Below are 23,311 nucleotides of genomic sequence, written 5' to 3'. Positions count from 1 at the left end.
CTTCTTGGTCAGCCAATCACTCAGACAAACAAGGTTGGTTACAATTTGCAGGAGATAATGCTGCCCGCTTCTTGTTTACAATGTCACCTGAAAGTGAAAACAAGTGTTCGCATGGCACTGTTGTAGCTGGCGTTGCAATATATTTATGTGCCAGATGGGCTGAAGATTCATATGTCCCTTCATACTTCAACTATCATTCCAGAGAACATGCTTCCATGCTGATGATGGGTTCTGCTTAATAATGATCCAAAGCAGTGCGGATGAACGCATTTTCATTTTCATCATCTGAGTCAGATGCCACCAGCAGAAGGTTGATTTTCTTTTTTGGTGGTTCGGGTTCTGTAGTTTCTGCATCAGAATGTTGCTCTTTTAAGACTTCTAAAAGCATGCTCCACACCTTGTCCCTCTCAGATTTTGGACGGCACTTCAGATTCTTAAACCTTGAGTCGAGTGCTGTAGCTATTTTTAGAAATCTCATATCAATACCTTCTTTACATTTTGTCAAATCTGCTGTGAAAGTGTTATTAAAATGAACAAAATGTGCTGGGTCATCATCCGAGACTGCTATAACATGAAATATATGCAGAATGCGGGTAAATCAGAACAGGAGACATACCATTCTCCCTTCAAGGAGTACAGTCACAAATTTAATTGACACATTATTTTTTTAACGAGCATCATCAGCATGGAAGCATGTCCTCTGGAATGGTGGCCGAAGCATGAAGGGGCATACAAATGTTTAGCATATCTGGCACGTACATACCTTCCAAAATACCTACAAAAGGGCCATGTGAACACCTGTTCTCACTTTCAGGTGACATTGTAAATAAGAAGCAGGCAGCAGTATCTCCCGTCGATGTAAACAAACTTGTTTGTTTTAGTGATTGGAAGAATAAGGAGTAGGACTGAGTGGACTTGTAGGCTCTAAAGTTTTACACTGTTTTGTTTTTGAGTGCAGTTATGTAACCAAAAAAAAAAAAAATCTGCATTTGTAAGTTACACTTTCACGATAAAGAGATTGCACTACAGTACTTGTATGAGGTGAATTGAAAAATACTATTTCTTTTATCATTTTTACAGTGCAAATATTTGTAATCAAAAATAATAATATAAAGTGAGCACTGTACACTTTGTATTCTGTGTTGTAATTGAAGTCAGTATTGAAAATGTCGGAAAATATCCAAAAATATTTAATAAATTTCAATTGCTATACTATTGTTTAACAGTACGATTAATATTTTTGAGTTAATCATCTGAATTAACTGCGATTAATTGACAGCCCTATTTTTTACATATTTCAATGATACAAAAGTAGGGTGAAAATCAGAAAAAAATGAATAATACTTTTTATAAAACCCAGGAATTTTTCGGTAAAAATCGGTTTAAACTGAAAACAAATGGTCTTATTCATATAGTACTGAGACATGCTGTTGTAATATTGGATGACTGCTGTCCACCTAGAACTCACACGAAAATGAGATTTGGATCTCGTGACATTATCCCAGTGAGCAAAAACAAGCAAAGATTAAATTATATTAATTAATACAACTTCCTATCCAGTTGCTAGTATTTATTGTGTCATGATGATTCCAATTCTGCTGAAAACTTTTCTTTGTGATTCAAGTATGGATTTAACTTGACCTAATTGTGTTTGAATAACTAGCAACACAACAGTAAAAAATACTGGCACAGGAATAAAACTGCAATGGCAATGCACTAGGCAAAGCATCCTACTATTAAATGTACTGTGAAATCGTGAATTCATTTCATCCTCTTTCTTTTGTCTGTTTCAAAATCAAAGCCAATCTCTGGAAACACCCTACAAAACTGGCTGTTGTTTATTCCTAATGCCAAGATTAGGAATGCATTTTTTTTCATGGGCGCTACAGCAGCATCTGCATCTTTGATTGAGTGCTTGGCTCCTCTCTCATTAGACATTTAGACTGATTGCAATATTAGTTATAATTATGATGGTGAAGCAACAGAAGGAACTAAACCCACACAGACAACATGATGCTGCTGGTCATCCATTTTACAAAAAATGTACAGTACCATTGTAAACACTGTTTATGATAAAGGCTAATTGGTATACAAAAGGGCAATTTCATAAGCTTAGTCTTTCTTTTGAGTGTGGAGTGTGAAATTTATTTAAAGATGGCATTACCATAGTATAGAAAATCCTTGAAGATGCTCTCAATTTGCTTGAATACATCTTCTGGAATACAGAAGGGTACTAAACTGATTAAATATTTAATCTGGGGGGTTATGGTCATTGTGTGAGATTTTCAAAAATGATTTAGGAGCACAAGTCCCACTAGTGTGGGACTCATGTTTCTATCACCAAGAACACTCAGCTGCAAGGTCCTGAATGTTTTACTCTGTGTTCCTCCACATGGAGCATCCCATTTTAGGAAAAAAAATTCAAGATGGGTACCAGAGTGAGGGACAAGCCTTCACAATTAATAGGACCTTGAAGATGATCTGGAATAGGCTGGAGAACCAATAAAGAGTATGAAGAACCAGTGTGATGTGCTCTAGTTAGTCTGCAGTACCTAACAGGTGGGCTGCTATGCGCTGGACCATCTGAAGATTCCATAGTCATTGCAGCAAAAATGCATTACATTATTCTATCAATAGGATAAAAGTCAGGAACACATGGATCACAGCGGGCAAGTGTCTGAGAGGAAAGGGTGCAGTCCCTAACCAACCAAAAGATATTTCTAGCCATTGCTGCTATTTGGGTGTCTGGAAACAGCAAATAACCCAGGAGAACCGCAAGACTGCATGTTGCCTTGGAAACCGCAGAGAAGATGCCTACAATGAGAGTGGATGTCAGAGTTCTTGCCAGGTCTACAAAGTACTTCCCTCTCCTTACTGGAGGTGACAAGGCAGCATCACCTCTGTTTTAGCCAGACTGAGCTTGAACAGGTTGCTTTGTAGGGGGCACAAGCATGTCTAAGGGTCTGCATTGTCTGTGTTTGATGAAAATAAGATGAGGAGCAAGGTATCATCAGCAAATTGTTAGAACTGAAATCCATACCATCTCATGATCTCTCATGGTGGTTTAGTATATTCATTAATGGCTTGGTCCAAAGCCCACTGAAATGAACAGGAGTCTTTCCATTGACTTCAAAGAGCTTTACATCAGCTCCTAAACAGCATGGAGCAAATTTGGGACTCCACAAGTGAGAGCTGTTGGAGTGAGGGTGAAGATGGAGGAGCCGATGATGACCCTTCTGGATTTATCCATGACGACTGAATAGACTCAATTTAGTGCTACTCCACTTGCCAAAGCAAGGCCTCATTGACAAACAGAATCCCATGGTTGATTAACTCAAAGGCTGCGGATAGGGCTAATAGTATTCATATGGTCTTTTTCCACTGTGGATAGCTATAAGGACCTTAAAATCTGATGGTCTACAGGTGCTTACTTTAAATAATCCTTAATCCTAGAAATGGTTGTGGCATGGAGTGTTAATATGAGGCATTCATATATCTCTAGGATGTATTCTGTACAGACTATTCAGTGTAATCATAAAATCATAGAACTGCAAGGGACCTCGAGAGGTCATCTAGTCCAGTCCCCTGCACTCGTGGCAGGACTAATTATCTAGTAATGGGTCTGCCATAAAAAATGAGACACTGAAGTCCGAGTTGTGGCACTCAGGAGGGTTATTAATACATTCCACTCTATTATTAACAGGGCTTAGTAAATTCATGCAAGTGAAGTGGGAAATATCATTATACTATTAGTCTCTACAGTTCTTTAAAGAGAATTGGTGATAGGAGTAGAAGCTTGCCACAGACAGCCTTTCAAGAAGAGCCTTCTATTTCTTAATGCCTGTTTCATGTGTTTCCATTCAATGGTGCAACTGTGCCTTGTATGATTCACTTTGTTAAAGATGAAAAATAACTGAAGCTCAGATTCACAATTCTATTTATTAGCTAGGACATTATCAGGATAGTTGTAGGCCCAAAATGTTATGTAACTTTCCCTTTTTTAAAAAAAAATCTATTTGTAAGGTCTTGTACTTTTTGTGTATAAAAGAATGTTTAAGTGTTCTTCATATTTCTTCAACTCTGACCCCCAGCTCTCTTTCCGTGGCCTCTGACAGGAGGTCTTTCTTTCCTCTCTTCAAACTCCAACTGGGTCTCCTTTCAGACTACTACTCCCTATCTGTGACTCTGCTCCCTACCCTTGCCAAAAACTCTTTACTGTAACTTTGATGTTCCCCAACAAATCTGATTGTTTCTCTGCTGGGATCAAGTGGACAGGTTGCTCTGTTATAAATTTCACATGATCTGAGGTTTGCCATTCAGAGGTGTTGTAACTGCATTACACATCACTTGCAAGGGAACCCCAAACCTGGAAAATATTGTTGACCCCACCAATGACACCACTGTCCTGTTTTTACAACAGCATCGCCCCTCTGCTGTGCAGTAGCAGATGTTTTGGGCTTTTTAGATTGGTTTCCCAGGAGAGGAGAAGTCAGTGATGTGGAGCCTGCTTCGTTCACAGTCCGGAAATGAGATGGCCAAAATGCATGCAGGGCAATCCAGTCTTCCAGCAATCTCAGCCAGCATCAGTGCCCAGATCCCAGGGAGAAGCTGTGCTTCAAGAATGGACACTAATCAGTGTCCAAGGCAGACAGCAAACTCCTACAACTCCGACAGCTCCCTCTCCCCTGCAGTTAAGCACAAGAAACCAAAAACTAATTCCTCAGCATGTCCTGCCAACCATCAAAATCTTCTTGCACACGAAGAGGAAAGAATGTGTAATTCTGTGTCTAACAGCACCACCTGGGGACTCCCACCATAACAATATATATGGAGTCACAGCTTGGGGGTCAGTAAAGAAGCTAGTCAAAGCCCTATAGTGGGATCAAAAAGTTGGGAGGGATCTTTGGGAGTTATGGCGATGGACAGAGAAGGGGGAAATGAGCACAATGGAAAACATAAAGAGCAAAGTTGGCTTGTGATGGGGACTGGGCAATACTAGCTCTAGAATAGGGATACTCAGTCAAACCAAGCTGATCCCTTAAAGGTTCAGTTATCTGGGAGAAAGACAACATTTGGGACAGATGTGTTCTGATTTTCTGGAGTATTTTTTTAAACTAACTGTTTAAACCTTACCTAATTTTAACCCTATTTGTACTAGTGTTTCTGGGATTGTCATGTAATTTCATCTAAGAAGTGTTGTGACCTGTTTCTCTTGTTCACATTCTCTCATGATTGATGATATTCTCTATTCCCACCAGCACCACCTCTAGAAGTGGCAAGCACACTAAGAAGCAGTATGCAAAGGAGAACACAGTGCATACATTCAGAGAGGGATGGAGAAGGGGGGAACGAGCTGATTACTTCTCTTCCTTGGCCTTTCCCCACCATTTCTTCGAAACTTATAGAAAACTAAGTGCCAAAGTTCAAGCATCCACAAGGCAGTTTTAAAATCTGCACAATCCATACTTATATGTTCAAGATCTGGCACTTTACAGCAGTAATCCTGTCATGCAAGTGATCTGCTGTTGAGCAGTGTGTCCAAAATATATGGCACAATCAAGCATTTATTCAACTAGGTTGCTCCTTCTGCTTGGTTTTAAATAGTCTGCTGAAGCAAACATAGGTTGGATTGTCCTGTCCACTTCCACAACAAACAACAAGCAGTGGGAAAGCTGCTCAGACAGCTCTTAATGGGGAAAAGGCACATATCATTGGCTCTCCTCCAAGAACCCCATGGAAGCTGCACTGGGGTAGCTCTGTAGAGTTGGGCCTCCACTACATTTAATGTAATGGGATAAAGAGGAGCCTCTCTCTATGGCATTCTCCTGTCCCTAGGTGGGAGATAGCAATTTGGACATCAATCTCTAAATCTATGCTGTTAAAAGTAACGAATAACAGATTTTTCAGTTTGCTGACAATTAAAAAAAATTTGTTGGGGTCAAACCGAAACCAAACTTTTACAACTTTTTCAGCTAACCAAAAAGGAATAACTAAACATGGTGGGTCCAATGCAATGGTTACATTTTCAGCATTTTTAATGTTTTTTAACTGTTTAATAAAATTGCAGGGACATTTCTAAATGAAAAGTTGTTTCAACCCACAAAAGAAAAAAAAATCAAAACATTTAATTTAGGAAAGATTGAAACAAAATGTTTTGACTTTTTGGAATTGTTTTTTTAAATGAACAATTCAGCAAAACAGACACAAATTTGTTAAATGCTTCAGTGTTGCTGATTCTGCATTTTTCACCAAAAAGTTTTAGCTGAAAAATTTTGCCCAGCGCTAGTTAATGAAGACATTCCTCTGCAGGTGTGGAGAAGGCGTGAATTCACCTTTTGGAAAACAACATATTTTTCCTATTACCAACCAGGGACAGATTTCAATTGGTGACTTAGAGGTGCGGAAAAAAATTCAAAGCAAACAAATGCTTTTAAAACCAAACAACTTTTTTCCCATGGCAGCGCAGAATCCATGTATTTCTACTTATAAAAGGTATTCCCAGAGCATTATTTTTTTTCTTATTCATTATCTTTGAATTCTTTGTTAAAATTTCCCACTTGTAGTTTCCTCTTCCTGTTAAATTGTTAAGTCGGACAGTAATTAGAGGCCCCAACCAAAATCAGGGTCTCATTGTGCTAGGTGTAAAAGGTATGCATGGTAATAGACAAACTTAATAATCTAAATAGACACACAGACAAAGGGCAGAAGACAGAAAATGCTATTGTACCCATTGGAAAATCAAGCCAAAAGCATTACTGTAGTGTGTTCAGGAGTTCTGAAAATCTGGCCCCAGCTGTGGGTGCTAAGCACTTAAAAATCTGGCCCTAATGCACTTGCCCAGGGTGATACAGTATGTCTGTGGCAGAGCCAGGAGCTGAACACAGGTTTCCTGAGTCCCAGTCCACAGTTTAGCCATGAGATTAACCTTTCTTTTTCTAAGGAGAGTCATCACAAGGAACATGCAGATTACAGACTGGAACAATCTCAGTCTAACTATCCAAATACAGATCTAAAATATGCCAGCCTGAACTTGTACACTTTCCACAATGCACAGATACACAACAGTGTCAGAAGTATTTAAGCCACAAGTTTCTATCATTATACGGGTGGACACTGTTGAAGAGGGAAGGGGAAATGGGAATCAAAGTCTGCCTATCACAGCACATGTGGAAACAAGACACTTAATCATATCTTCACATTCAACATTACTGAAGACCAAAATAAACCAACTTCCATTTATTTATCTTCAACTTAATGACAATCTCCTGTTCAATAATAATAATAATAATAATAATTAATAAAAAAAGTCCACACATGACACTAAAAGAGAAAAGTCTCCTCTGAAAGAGGCACAATTGAAGGCAGATATAAAAGACACTGCTCCAAGTTGGCAGTGTTTTGTTTGATAAATCCAATCATTCCGTGTTTCTATTATCATTGCCAAACAGGAATGGAGGGGAATTGTTGTAGTACATCATTTTTCAAATGAAAATAAACATTTTTCTTCTTGCCTGCCAAATCTCTCGCTTTCTGTCTTTTAAACAACTTTGTCTATATTTCAAGAATCAAAGTTGGAGTTCATTTGATCATGACCAATTTATACTTCAGTTTCACTTACCAGAAATGGCACCGACCCCGCTGTTTTTGTTGGTAGGCATTTGCATTCCTTTCGAGGCACCAAAGCCAAGCAGTTTTGTCTCAGCCCTTGAATTTTGCAATACTGAAGGGGCCCTCTGGGAAAACAAGTGTTTAACTACGAGAGAGGGCAGCTCCCCATTCAACAGCTATTTACTTTGGGTTGAACAGGAGAAAAAATTTCAAATAAAAGTCAAACACCCCCATCAAATCATGTCACATGGGTGCATTCCAGGAAGCCAGTTATTGCTTACCTGGAAACACTTCTCAGATGTTTTTCTCCATAAAAAAGAAAAGGTAGGAACAGGTAAGTTTGTAAACTTTTGGCTATTTCTAAATATAGGATATTTGACTATTCTCAGGATAGCCCAGATATTTTGTTACCCACCACTTTAGGTATGGCAATTTGGACTGATTGTGCCCTACAGAAGTTTGACTTGAATGTACACATCCCTTTGCCTCCAAAGCCACTTCTTTTGAGAGCCAGATTTCCCCAATTTTCAGGCACTCCTGGCAAACATCACAGTTTGTCACTTACTATGAAGCAAACAAGGGGATCAGATGGAAAAAAACATTTAAGGGATTCTAACACTGTGCAGACCAGCTGAAACACTTGCATAATGCTTCCTTAGTTTAAAAAAATTGTCATTTTAAGACAATTTACCATGTAAGTGTGTGTTCTCTCTCTCCCACAGGTTTTTGCTAGCTAATTGTCAGGTTGTGGAGGGATTTAGAGGTTACTAAATAGATGAAATGTTAAAAGTGAAAAAACATTTAACAAGAATGGACTAAATTCATCCTTTCTATAAATCCATTTTCAAACAAGTTGTACCAGGCATTAATTTGGCCCATTATTATGGTCTCTGATGCTGGGCATGATGTTTTTTTTCTATCTAGCGTTGCTGCCTACTAAACTGAACAGTGTGTGTGCAGGTAGCATACTCGGCACTCTTGCTGTGCATCATGCAGTCTTCTTTGGATGACAGACATGATCATGCATAACTTGCTGCAGTGACTCTATCCCTGGAATAATCTCAGCATTCAACCAAGAATGCTTGTCACTCTGTTCGAACCAAAGCACACTCCTGAACTGCCATGGTACTCATCTGGAGTGGGAATATTAAAATAACCAGAGATAATGGAATACACTACAATCTGGTGGGCATTATACAATGTACAGTGGCAAAGCTGTTACAGACATTTTGCTGCCTTTTCCGGAAATAAGTAAATTTTGGTCATATCTACAAACAGTATCTCTACTATATCATGCTGCTGTCATCAAACTGAAAAACAGCAATAACGATTAACAATATCATCATTGCTGGTCCCTTCCTCCTCTAACAAACGTGGTTTGAAAAGATAAACGCCCAAAGCTATAGAGACCACAGGAACAAAATGAGGAACTTACAGTAGATGATACCATCTCTATCAGTCTAACGACAGCACAAACAACTTCTCGAATTCTACCACTGCAGTCCCAAATACTGTTCTCAGTCACATATTTTGAACCTTCATAGCAGAAGACTTCCAGGAAAGGTACCGCCCAGTTATGGGGGAATGTGATACTGACTCAAAATCAGAGAGCAAGAAGCTGTTTCTAAAGTTGTATATCCATATGGAGGAAGTGTGTTAACATGAGCTAGCATATAAAGTTGCTCATCAAGGGCTCTGAAGAGAAATAAGTGTCTAGATGAAGAAATTCACAATGTTTTTCAATCACTTCTTCCTTCCCCAACTGCCAGAAAATTCTAGACCCTTAAGGAGAAAGGAAAGGGAACGACAGCCATAGGGGACTAGCTGTCTGCAGGCTCCTCCTATTCTAGACATATGTAAACACTGCTCCACTAATCACCAGGGATCCTAGTTTTCTGTTATAACACCCCCCCACCCAATTCTCTGATTAAAAAAACCATAAAAATCCAAGTTTTTCCACGATTAAAATGAAACACTGAAGTTTAGTTTCCCTAGTCACAATATATATATGTATCAGTTGAACATAGTGTTTTATTGATATACAGTAGAACCCCATTTATCCGAGCGTCTATTCTCCGGTTCTCCATATTAATTGAACCACCAGCCTCTCAGGGCTGAACGCCTGAGCCCCAGCCACCCCGGGCTGATTGCCCAAGCCCCAGCCGCTGTCAGCCCCGAGTGACTGCTGGTTTGGCTAATACAGAGCGTTAGATAATGGAGGATCAGATAAACAAGGTTCTATTCTATGTGTTTTCATTTGTTAACAATATGTAAAAGATTCTCTGTAAAAACGCAAATTCTGCATTTTTCTGCGTTTTTCCACGACAAACAGATTTCTTGAATCCCTGCTAATCACCCAGGAGGTCAGGAACACTTAGGAGGCAATTCTCTCTTTGCAACTAGTGGTGAGCCCCCTGCATCTAGCTATTTCAAACCAATATCGGAGACTCAGAAAAACTGGGTACATTTTACTGTATGGTTTTTCCTTTTTATCACCTCTTTCTCAGTTTTGTACCTTCAGTCACAACACAGTGCTATGGGGTGCAATCCCTCTGTGCATAAAGTGTCAACAAGAACAAAATAGGTCTCTTTCAATCTCAAATTATTCATTTTTTTTTTAAAAGCCAACCTGAAAAGTTACGAAGTCTGTCAGTTTCACGAAGCTTGCGGTATCTGTGAATGGGCCTGCAGGTTTGATGATATATTTCATTACCCCCCAGTTCTTAATATGCACAAAAAAGTGAGGAGGCGTTAGTATGCATACTATATATCGGTCATCTACTGCCCTCTAGTCACGTATATTACTCCTGTTGATTTCAACGGGAATTATGAGTGCAGGCAAAATGCTCTAAAATGTCCCATGCCCTAAAAAGTCTGAACTGGAACGGAAACATTTAGCGGAAGAAAGCTACCTGTAACAACATCAGATGTAAGAGACTTTAAACAAAGCTGCTGTCGCAAAAGCAGCAGAACTCTCCCTATATCTCTTAAGCACATAGTACACATTAAATATATTCAGGAGTGGAAGGCATTTCTAACAGCAGCAAATAGCATGACGACAGATTCTATACCACTTGATCCTATCCCACCCACAAGGCTTATATAGACATGGGGATCAGACACTTTACATCAGAACTACTTCCCCTCCAATGTTCTGGCTGCACAGTCATTTCTTTGCTTTTCTGTAACTTCCTGGATAGGTATCTCGAGCAGTATCATGGAATGTGTGAGTTTTTACTTATTGATCGCAACACTGAAAGTCATTTACAGAATCGGTTCAACGGCTTGCTTGGGGCTAGGTCATGGCATTTCTACTGTAGCCCGATGCAGGGAACAGCACAGTGCTGGACCACCCAAAGAGGAGATTTTGCCTCAGGTAAAGCACAATCTTTTCAGATGCTGCTCCTTGCACATCAGTGGAGTGTGCGTGTGCATGTACACACGCAGTGTGCTCCATCCATTCTCATGGAGCAGATGGCTGCCTGCAGTGCCCGCACTCACCCTGCTTGGTGGAATCATGCAGAGGAGAGGGGGAGGCAATGGCCTTGCTTCAGTCTTTCAACCTTTTTGCTGGCTTGTTTCCCATGGGAGAGCAGCAGTCTGTTCATGCTATCATGAGGTGCCCTTGTGCAACTGTGTTGTGGTGGAGAAACTGAAGTTTCTTGTATAACCCATCTCTCTTACCCCTCCATACACACACACACACACGGACTTCTCTCAATCTTCACTCAATACTGATTCTTAAGGATTTAAAAAAAGATGCAAGCTGAATCAGATCATGGCTGATAGTGCTCTAGCTTTACTCCTTCCATGTTTCTTCAGGGAGCTTTGTGAAAACAGAAATGTTGGCATTCGTTCAGGTCTTATCTGCTCCCCTCATGTTTTTACTTGCAACAGAGTCAGGCTTGTGTGTGTGCGCATGCAGGTGTCACATTCTGAGCTTTCACATGAGAAATACGCAAATCAAGAACAATTACTTCTTTTGCCTGTTCTGAGGCAACATCAAGGAACCATGCAAACAGGAACGAGACCACGACAGCTGCTTTTACACTACTTTCACCCAGACCACACTGCACTGTAAATACCAATAGGAAGGAAGGAAGGATAACTTATGGAATAAAGGGTCCCTGGCAAGTTACAGACATATAATTGTACCAAGGGAAATGCCTGTCTGTATTCCATTGACCTGGGCACCCCTTACTTTATAGTCTTGCATATCTTCTGCAGAGTTCCAGACAATGTAGCTTTCGTGCTTTAACTGAAACCTGTGAATTTGCCGCAAGATGTAATGACTATAGGTATATATTGAGATTGAAAGTGTCAAAACTATTTGTAAAAGGATGACTGGCCTTTTAAGGGCAGATGGATCCACTTGTGACACACTCAGATTGTGAAAAAGTGTGCACTGTCATATGTCAGGCAGGTCATGTGGCTAAAACAGGCCTTTTGGGATGGAGATAAAACCAAAAGCCTGCAGGGAGCAGGAGCCAGTTAGGAAAGCTGGGGTGTGGAGATCAAGTCTGCTAGAGGAAAGCCTCAGCAGGGACAGGACTAAGGGCTTGACTACACTACCACATGGGGTAATCTAAAATACGCAACTTCAGCTACATGAAGTCGACGTACTCAGATCTACTTACCGCGGTGCCTTCACTGCGGTAAGTCAACAGCTGACACTCTCCTGTCGACTCCGCTTGCACTTCTCGTTCTGGTGGTTTACCGGAGTTGACGGGAGAGCGCTCAGCGGTCGATAACGCAATAAATCGACCCCAACTGGATCGATCGCTGCCCACCAATCCGGCGGGTAGTGTAGACAAGCCCTCAGAGTTGTACCAAGAGTTGTAGGCCAGCTTGAAGGCTGGGTGGGAGTTTGTGAGATTCCTTGTGAACTTTGACCCCAAGAAGGGTTGTTTCTCAACACATGAAAGCCTATGTTGAAGGTGTTAGGGAGTTCAAGAGAGGGAAACTGAGTCAGCAGCAACCCTGCCACCCCCAAGGCTGCTACACAACGATTAATACAAAAACCCTTTCTAGCCTACATCTACCCACCATCTAATTCACACCAACCAGCTCTCTAACGCCGAAATGTGCCACTGCTCACAAATCAAGAATCCTATCCACTTCTATAACTCTTAGGTCTTTCTTCCCTCTGCAGCCACGCTGCAACTGTGGCTAGACAGAGAGGGACACAACAGTCAACAACTCCCACAATGGTAGAATTTCACTGGTTCATGTAAGGGAGCTCTCCTTCCTCCCATCCCAGTAAGTATTTTATAGTTGCTAACAGTTTAATCTTGGTCTGTTATGATAGAACCCTGGGGACAAGTTTGCTCTCCTCACCTTCACCATCAGGGCTCATGTTTTCATAGGAATCCCAGCGGATCAGTGGATCTGAGGTATTGTAGTCAATTATCAGTCCATGGTCATTCTTCAGGTGTTCACATCCTGAAAGGGTAAAGTCTTGGTCAGAGACAAAATGGAGGAATACTCCTGCTTTCATCTGTATCTACACATACACCCATCTCTGACAATGTGCTGCTTCAGGGAATGCATTAACCCCATCTTCGGAAGTGTGGGGAGAAATGATAGGGAAAGACAGTTCAACAGCCACACTGAAATGGACTATGGAAACTAAGATTGTATTAATGTTTCATTACAGTAGGAATAAACAGAGAGTTTAACTGGAGCCTCTGACTACAGAGTAGCCCTGCCTTAATAACACACACACACACACACACACACACACACCCCCGAATGAGAGGGTATGCAACATTCTGTAGCCATGTACGACCAAAGCTGAAGTGACATCTCAGAATGATACCACAAGCATCTCCATTGTCAATTAGCAGTTCAACTGTTGCACAAAGAAGAAATGATGTAAGGTCATGTTTCTTTTGGGGGTCACTATTGTTCTCATATCAGAGAAAGTTTATTTAGTAGTTTTATTAAATAAAAAAGTGTGTGTAAATGACAACAGGGCTGCAGTGAAAACAAGGGTAACAGCTCAAAGGCAAAGCTGACATCTCAATCTTAAACTTTTGGCTGTTTTTCTCCACAGTAGCAGATGTGCTGCTGTTCCCATACACTAACATTACACTGAAGTCAGTGGAATGAAACATTTGCCTGGTGCATTTGGCCTCACAGAAAGTGTCGTCTGCCAGACATACATGGAATTTTCAGCAGTCACCAAGGAGTTAACTCACACATTTGTTGCACCCTTAACATGTAATTTATACATTTGAAAACTACAGCAATGAGAGATTTAGCTGTGGTCCAGTGTCATGAGCACAAGAGAGGAGCATCAAGAACTCCTGACTTCAATATGGGCTCTGACGCTGACTTAATCCATGACAATAAACAAGTCAACTTGCTACCTCAGTTTCCCACCTGGAATAGGGGAGAACAATCCTTCTGTACCTACCCTATAGTGGCGTTCTGAGGGGCATTTAATTAATATTTGTATTAATTAAATGCCCCTCAGAAGCAAAGTGTTATATAAGTGCTATTATTAGGCCCACTTTTCAAACATAGGTACCTAAAGTTAGGAGGCCAAAAGTCTGCATTTAGGCACCTAAGTAAGTATTTTTAGACACGTAAGTACTGATTTAGGTCCTGATCCTGAGGGCACAATAAACAGCAGGGCTCTGTGTTGAGTGCCACAGTCCAGCCACATTCTCACAACACAGGACTGGGGTTTTAGGTGCCTACACAGATATTTAGGTGCTCACATGCATATACAGGTTTCCAATGTTTGTCATCTGAGTTTGACAAGTGGGCCTTCTATTATTAAACTTATGAAGGGCTGGAATTTTCCATTTTTAAAATAATTTCTCAAATACTACGAAACTGTAAAATTAGAGTCTCTTCAAAAATGGGGCACTGAGACTTTTTCCCCTTATCCCTTTTTGCACTCAGATAACTCAGCTATGAAATAAGTTCCAACTCTGAGCACCTGCTGAAAATACAAATCTGATTCATTCTCTAGGGTACCAGAAAAACAGAAGTAATAATGAACAGATTTTGATCCTTTTTCAGACTGGCTACTCTTCACGCAAACCAGGAGCTTTACCATCCAGGAAAAGCATAGATTAAGCTAGAGAAGCTATTAAAAATGAATGTTCTTATAAGGAGTCTCAGCAGGCAAAAGTAGAACTGTGCGCTGGACTGGAGAGAAGCCAGCTTTTTACTGGCTGCTACTACTAGTCTCCAAGCAATTAGACTGGTGAAAAATGCAAGGGAAAGATTGCCAGTACACAGTATATGTAACACTACAGAAAAGATTATTTATGGCACATGGAAAGAACTATATTTTGAAACACATCTCTTTTTCATCATCTCAGGCAGAACCAATATTTACCGTTGGAAAAGCAATAAATGCATAGTAGTAGTAAATTGTTCACAAACTCTATGATATAATTTTTTTCATCTTGGATATGGGAAGTTCCATATTAGTATAGACACAATCTTAGATTATAATGTAACGGAGGAAGAATACAGGGTATAACTTGTGAGCCAACTTCAGACCTGGTATAAACACAAGCAGCTCTACCGACAATGAAGTTCTATTTGGTTACAGGTCTGAAATTGGTCCAAAGTTTGTCACTTGTTTAAATAAGTTCATGTAAGGCACCTGGGATAACAATGAATAATACCTGTAGCATTTTATATAGACCACTGCTTAGATTAGGTTTTTGAAGAAATTACTTTTCTTCAAATAGTGTTATTTTAAATATTTGGCAGTATGTGATTTTATAGCATTGTGGTCACTTAATCTATGTATGCTAAAGCTATCCGTAGAATAGTTTACTATTTATGTTATATGTTTTCTAATAGTTATCAGCAACCACTCCAATATATTTTTGTAGTCAAATTCTGATCACAGTTACTCTAGTGTAAATTCAGAATAATTTTATTAAGTTCTTGTATTCCAAGGTAAACTACACTCCACATTTTCTGTACTACAACCTTCTGGGATGAAATTTAATTTTCTATCTGCACTTCAATTCTGTCAGCTTCCAAAATAAACAGAGATCATTCTATATATTGAATGCTTACCTTGGATTTTCTCTGGGGTTCCTGAAAAAACCAATTCAATCTTCCCATAATCAGGGAAGCGGTCATCTGAAAACACAACAAAATATCACAGCAAGTTTATTTTCCAGGGAATAGTAGCAAATGCATTCACAAATCAAGATTTTACAGTAGAATGAATACAATGTGTGTATTTTCTCTTTCCCTTTTTTACTTAGATTCTTCCAACTGCCTTTTAAAACAGCAAGGTTCCCCCCAACCCCCACATTCTCAGTAAAAGACCACAAAAGCTGAAGTCAGAGTTTGGTTTACTTCCCAGAACAGTCAAGAACACAGAAAAGAAACAACGAACAACAACAAAAAACAACGCTAGTTTTAGTGTTTTATTTGCAGTGGTTTCATAGCTCAAAAAACTCAGGAAAACAACAATCCTTGACCACTAAACAAGTATGTGTATATATATAAAATCACACACACAAACAAAATACAAGTAACACTTTGGGAAGAAGCAGTACGATACCTAGGTGAGGATTTTTAAAAGTGACTAGTGATTTTGTTCCTGAATTTTTGGATATACAGAGGCCTGATTTTCAGGAAGTGCTGATCACCTATACACAAGCTAAGAACACACCTCTCTTCCTAGTGAATGAGCACCTGTAGAATGTCCAATTAAGATTCCAAAATGGAGACATCTGATATCACTAGGCATTGTTGAAGACACTGATTTTAACATAAACACACATTAACAGACACACACACATACATACATCCCAGTATACACAATCATGAATCCCCTCCTCATCCCACACACACAGAAGGAAGCCTACCTTTGTTAGCATTGTCCAAGTCCTCTTTGCCAAATACCAGACCGTAGCCTTGAACGGCACCCGTGTGAAACTGCAGGCGGAAAACGACATCACGGGTGGCTGATCGATATTTTTTGTGATAACACTTCAGCTGAACAGACAAGAAAAAGAGAAACACCCCTAATAAGTCCATTCTTAGTATTGTCTGCGTTTATATATTGCTGTCTGAACAAAACCAACAGTGATGCAATTTACTGCAGATTCCACCAACGCTGAAACAATCATTCATGTAATGAAGCTTACTCAATCATTGTAAAATTATACAAGCCCAGAGCAAGTTACTTTTTAAAAAATGGATCAGTAAAAAAAGTCATTAATTACTCTTTTATCACCATCAGTCATCATTTTATGTGACAGATCGGCAGATTTGTAAGCTGGCTTACATCAGTATTTTTGCAAGGTACCAAAATGCATCTTAAAATAAAATAAAAATGGATCCTCAATCTAAAGCAACTGAAGAACACACAAAGGCTTTCTTCACTTCAGCAGTAAGATAGTGAGCTGACTAAACTGTTTCTGGTAACCTAAAGTTAGACCATTGTAAGCAAGAAATCCTGTCTGCAAGGAGGCCATGTCCCTTTGGAATCTGCCATGATGAAAGCGAGGATTATTTTTAAAATCTTCCTAGTCGTTCTACCAAGGACAAGACCTTCCTCTGAAAGAAGGAGTACAGTTGGCAGCATTTGGGTACACACGGAACAGCATTAAAATGAACTTCAGAGTATGATGTGTGAAGATCATAAACGTAAGTACATCTGCCAAAAAGCACAGGGAAGGAAAATAGCAAAGCTGCTGTTTCGGTTAGTCCATGGGGAGGAAGGTGTCCACAGTTACAGCCTACTGTACATGTTCTCCTGTAAAAAACCACTGACCATGTTTGGCTGATGGAGTGGTGGGGAGGACGGGGTAATGCAGGAAAGAAACACAGGTTGAGCCAACTTGTTGGTACAGTAGCTTATGACAGAGCACAGCTCCTAAATGCTGTCACTCACCTCTGTCACTTAAACAAAGGAGGATTTTTAATCTTTTTGTGCACCATCTCCATTCTTATCCTTTCACGGTTAGAGTACAGCCTTGTCTACACTGCCACTTGACAGCGCTGCAACTTTCTCACTCAGGGTTGTGAAAAAACACGCACCCCTCCCCCCCCCGCTCCGGGAACACTGCAAGTTTCAGCACTGTAAAGTGGCAGTGTAGACAGTGCACCAGCTGCGCTCCTAGTGCTGGGAGCTACTCCCCTCGTGGAGGTGGGTTTTTTACAGCACTGGGAGAGCTCTCTCCCAGCGCTGGTGCCGCGACTACACAGCCAAGGTAAAGCACTGCTGCGGCAGCACTTTAACATTGCGAGTGAACGTTGCTAGTGAAGACCCACTACATTTGGTAGGATGTAAGCAGATAATTGTTTAAACACCCCATAGAGTATTTCCAAACACAGATTTAGCAATCAGATCCCCTATGTGAACTACGAGGCTTTTTGTTATTGTTTTTCCTCTCTTGAATCTGAAGACTCATGCCCTTCCAAAGATGAAAAGCAAAGATAATAGCCCCTAAAGACTTATTTGAACCAATGGCACATTCTTTCCTTATTATTCATGCATTAGGACTATGTGCCTTCAGCAACAGCCCCAGGGGCAATCCTGCAAAACAGTCTAAACTTCAGTCCCGTCAACACCTCTCTCATTTAAGGAGATTAGTCACTCACCTAAAAGTATTTTTATTTTATTTAGACGTGGGAAGAAGGTGGAGGATGAAAACAATGATGCATCAAAACTGATAAGCTTGGTCTCTCTGCATTATTATGTCTTGATTTTCACATATTGTGTAGCTGTTGGTCCCAGGATATTGGGTGCAGTAATGGGTAGGTGTAGTAATATCTTTCATTGGACCAATTTCTGTTAGTGAAAGATACAAGCTTTTGAGATCCACAGAGCTCTTCTTCAGGGCTTCTTCACTGAGACTGGAAGAGCTCTGTAGAGCTTGAAAGCTTGTCTCTTTCATTAACAGAAGTTGGTCCAATGAAAGATATTACTGCACCCACCTTGTCTCTTTGATTTTCGAAGGCAGATAGGTCTGAATTGTCAAGATGAACCAATTCCAAAGCTCACTGAAATCCATGGGCTTTGGTCAGGCCCCTACTGAGACAAGGAGTCACACCAGTGAGGGATATTTGTTAGAGTTTAACTAAGTATATTTTTGAATGAATGAAACTAAAAAGCATCTAATGAACATACTGGGTCTGAGTCTCCTCCCACTTACACTGATTTTACACCATTATGCTCCTTTGTCTTCATTAGCAGTATTGTTGAATTGCACAAGGACACCCTTGTTTGGGAGTGACGTTATAGGAGCACTTTGTACTGTAACAGTGTAATGAGATATCTCTCAAATCTATACAGAGATGAGGCAGGCTGAATGTGTTTATTATGTAAGAGAAAGAGGAAGTGAACACAGACCGTCTTAAAATTCTTCTTTCAACTAATCCATTTTTCTTATACAGCGATCACAGTGCAAATACCTGCAAGCAAGTCATCTTATAAACCTCCAAATCACACAAAAAGTCCCATGAAAGAGAATTAATGGACACCCATTAATAACCTCAAAATGGACAAAAATCTCAATAATTTTTTTTAGTAATTTTTTAAAATACTTTTCCTTATTTTCCTTTAAATCTATTTCCTTTGACACCAGACAAAAGCCACATAGCCCAAACTGATCACAGGATACTGGACTGGGACTTAAAGAGACCTGGATTCAATTCCTGGCTCAGCCAGACTCCCTGTGTGACCATGGATGAGTTGATGTACCCCCTGGAAGAGCTCTGCATAGCCCCGGGATACTCATACCCCTGGTTGAGAATCACTGCTCTAAATGATGGATAACTAAATTGTCTTTTTGCTCCCCTTATATTACCCAAACTCAATAGTCTTTGGCTCAAGAGCCAGGAAAGATTCTTGGGGTGCAGATTCCACCAGTATGCCCACTAAGCTGCCGCGTGTTAGCTTGATTGTTTTGTTTACCTTATATGTAAATGTACTTTCATTGTCCTGTACCTGTAATCAAGCCAGTCAGAAAGGGGACTCCACATTCCTTTGTCTAGGGCAGATTCAATGTATTCACTGGCTCCCAAACACATTTAAGAACATATTTCCAGCACACATATATAACTCTTTGTACCCAACCTGTACATACATCACACAAAGATTTTTGGGGCCAGTGTGTCACCAGTTTACATATAATACCTTCCATGACACCTTTTAGATATATATTATGACAACAGTGTATTGGGGGCAGTGAGTGTGTGTCAGGCTTGATAGGAATTATCATATAGTGGGCCCTCTGCCAGTGGACATTGAGAGGCTCTTAGGGTCACAAATATGCATCTTTGTGAAGAGCATTGAGAATCTCATGCGAACAGAGCTAAGTATGTTTATGTTAGAAAGAAAATAAAGAAAATGAGAAAAGGAAACTAAGAGGAAGAAAATTCCCCAGAACATATTAAAAAGACCAGGAAAGATTTTTTTGTATTGTATTTTGCAACTTGAATACTTATAGGGGCATAGGACACAAACTCCTTTTGAGTCAAGAGATTCCTTTATTACACCTCTTTTAACTCTCAGACAATCTGTGGCTGGCAATAATTTACTCAAACTAGCATCATCAGCTAGTCCTCTGATTTTACAAAATATAAGGCAGTATTACCATCAGGATGCTTGAGCTCAGGAATAAATAGCCTACTCGTTATATGCCAAATCTAGTAATCCTTACTCAAGCAGCCTGCCATCACACATGATGGTAATTTGCCTAAGGAAGAACTGAAAGATTTTGCCCAGCAAAGTAAAAATGATGAAAACAAGGTTGAAAAGAGAGTGTATGCAAAAGATAGAAATGACCTGCTCCAAGTTTAAGGTCAGACTGGAGCTGTAACTATCATTCCATTCAATTTTGCTTTGTGAGGAGAAAAAAGACCTTAAAAACTATACAACTCATTTAGGATTACACTTTAGGGAATAGTTAATACTGAAAGAGTTAGAGGTGAAGACACTGGTTTTCCTTCTCTTGAAAATATTTTAAATGGCACATCATTTTCATGAAAGAGTCATGGGTGAGAGTTTCTGCAGATGAAGAAAGTTAAAGACCTGCAAAGCACAATACATTCTCCAGACCTTGAGAAGTCTGACTTTGCACACATGCAGAACCTTCTCCACCTAATTGGCCACTGGAGAGAGAGAACCCATTTTCAATAATATCAACACCTTTATAACTTTTTTTGTTTCCCCCCCAGAAACCGCTTACATATTTCCAAGTTCTTCATTTTCTGTGGTCATAATTCTGACAAGAATATTCATTCTGTTGGATGGAAACCCAAAAACTTGGATCACCAGTAAATCAGAATATTTTGCCTACGTATAAGGTACTATAGGCTACATTCTCATCACAGATACAGAGGTTCAAATTTGGAGTAAATGTTGACTTCAGTGGAGTTACTCCAATTCATCGCTGGGTAGTTGAGATCAGAACACTATCACGCATTTTTAGGATCCAGTTCAGCAAAAAAGTTAAGCATATGCCCAACCTTAAGCATGGGGGTAACCACACTGAAATCAATGAGATTACTCATACGTTTAAAGCTAAGCATATTTAAATACTTTGCTGAGCTGGGACCCCAGATAGCATGCCCCTGTTTGTATGGGTGACAGAAAAATGATTTTTTTTTTTAAAAGAAGAACACACTTGTAAAAACCATAATAGTTTACAGGGAAATGGAAGGGCATGTGTAGTACCTGAAACTACTTTTAACTTTTTTTCCTTGACTAGATTCTAGATTGACATGGACACAATCACCTTTTGTCCCTTATTATTTTTCAATCTTCTATTAAAATCACAGTAAAAATCACATCTTAATGAAGTAGCTATTGATTTGTGTTAATGTGTCCTATGAGGGAAATTACACAGATGAACCATTGTGTTGGACACCTGGACCCTGCACTTGCAATGAGCTCCTCTTGAGAGGACTCCCATAGAGCTCATTGAAGGATTGAGATCTGAATTGTGGAGAAAAAAAACACCCCTCCTATTCTTGGTTTCTCTGGTATGCACGATATTGCCCTCCTTGTTATGTTCAGCCTTCCCCCCCCCCACCTTCCCAGTTCATTGTGACCATCTCCAGATCCACCATCACATGCTGCTACGGACCCAAAACCCAAATCTGAACAGGCCCAAACTATGGGGTATTCAAAATCCAGATATGAATTTGTGTCATAAACCTGTATCTGGTAGCATTAGGTGTAAGGATAGCAGCCAGAAGGCAGAATAAAGGGGTTCTTGAAGATCAAAATTATTTCCTCAAGTACAATTCCCTGAAATAGATCTACTTGAAAGCAAAATTCCTAGGTTCATGTATTAGATTTTAAAGCCAGAAAGGACTGTTAGATCATCTAGTCTCTCAACTCAAACCCAGGTTTTTCAATATGCAATTGTGCCAAGCGCTAGCAAAGAATCCATTTATATCCATCTTTCCATACAGGAATGAAACTCAGCCAAGTGAAAGTTAGACTAAATATCAGGAGACACACAGAGTTTTTAGACTGGAATAGTCTCTCAAGGGAAAAGGTGGAAGATGTATGCTTTGGGTCACAAAATAGTTGATCATATGCTATGACGAAGTAAATCTCATATTGGCTAGATGGAGGCCGAATAGAGGACCTAATAAATATTGTCCATCCTATCTCTAACATATAGATTTTATAGACTGGGATAGAGTACTATATGGTTGTATAATCCATCTTTCTAACTCAAGATATCCCAAAGGTCTTAGACATAAATTAAACATGCATTAAAGTGACTGTGTAAGCAGAACTGGCAGCTGTGATTAGCAACATCATATATATGATTTGGGGCTTTTTTACATGTTTAATCTGGCATAAAAATAGGGTGTTACTGTAAAGTGGATCAGCTGTCTCTGATTAACTCTCTGTATGGATGCTCTTATTACCAAATAAGAGTACATCATTATAATTTATTTTAAACCACTTCCAAAGTGGATTAAGATAATTTGGAATAAGGCATTCATTTCATTTCACCATTAGAGTGTCCATACAGAGAATTAATAATGAATAACTCCCTGGGTAGGCAAGCCCATAGCCTTTGATTTGAGAACATATACAGAGCACATTGTATAAATTTGCAGCTTTATCTTCTGTAAAAACCACTGATGCAATAAATCAGTTACTTCATGGGCCATTGGTTTTTAAAATCCTTACACTTAGAGACGCTGAGCCTTATGGATTTCATTTTCTGAAACCACTGATGGTTTTGCTCAGTCAAATCTAAACATTCAGAACTTGAGCTCACGCCTTGTTTAGGAAATACTACTATATGGAATAAGTCATTGACTTCTAATAAAGTGGCTTCCAGTATGATTAACATTTCTCAAACTTGTGCACGTAGTGTGTTAGTGGTTTGTGTCACAAGCCAATAGACGGGGAAATTCAGAAGGAAGTTGGTTATTCTGTCTATAACCCAGTTGCCTGCGTCCAGGCATTGAGGTTCATATGATAAGTAGTACTACTGCTAAATCTGAAACTCTGCCAGTACCTAGAATGTGGGAGGCACTTTCGTATAAGATTTTAAAAAAAATATTTTTTGTTGGAAAAAAAGTGGTGGAAGGGAAGACGGAAAAAAAGTAAAAAAAAGAGAAATAGAAAAAAACTAAAACAAAAAATGTTCATCTCGTTTCAAACATTTCACTGAAAATTTAAAACATGCCTGAAATACACTAGCAGTGCTGGGGACCTAGGGAAAATTTACAG

General features: G+C 39.7%; 1 protein-coding gene across 3 annotated transcripts in view; it reads right to left on the bottom strand.

The window, feature by feature from the left end:
* TNS3 (tensin 3) overlaps positions 1–23,311 on the bottom strand; it is a 251,931-nt gene that overhangs the window by 107,049 nt on the left and 121,571 nt on the right. For all 3 annotated transcript variants that reach the window (XM_074945256.1, XM_074945258.1, XM_074945257.1), the window contains exons 14-16: positions 16,464–16,593; positions 15,661–15,726; positions 12,946–13,050 (exon numbers count right to left, since the gene is read on the bottom strand). In XM_074945256.1, coding sequence (XP_074801357.1) covers positions 12,946–13,050; positions 15,661–15,726; positions 16,464–16,593 — 301 coding nt within the window. The remainder of the gene's footprint in view (positions 1–12,945; positions 13,051–15,660; positions 15,727–16,463; positions 16,594–23,311) is intronic.

Source organism: Natator depressus, chromosome 2 (assembly GCF_965152275.1).
Source record: "Natator depressus isolate rNatDep1 chromosome 2, rNatDep2.hap1, whole genome shotgun sequence".
In the NCBI taxonomy this organism is placed as follows: Eukaryota; Metazoa; Chordata; order Testudines; family Cheloniidae; genus Natator; species Natator depressus.
The sequence above is the reverse complement of the archived record's forward strand: the minus strand, read 5'-3'. Positions and strand labels throughout refer to the sequence as shown.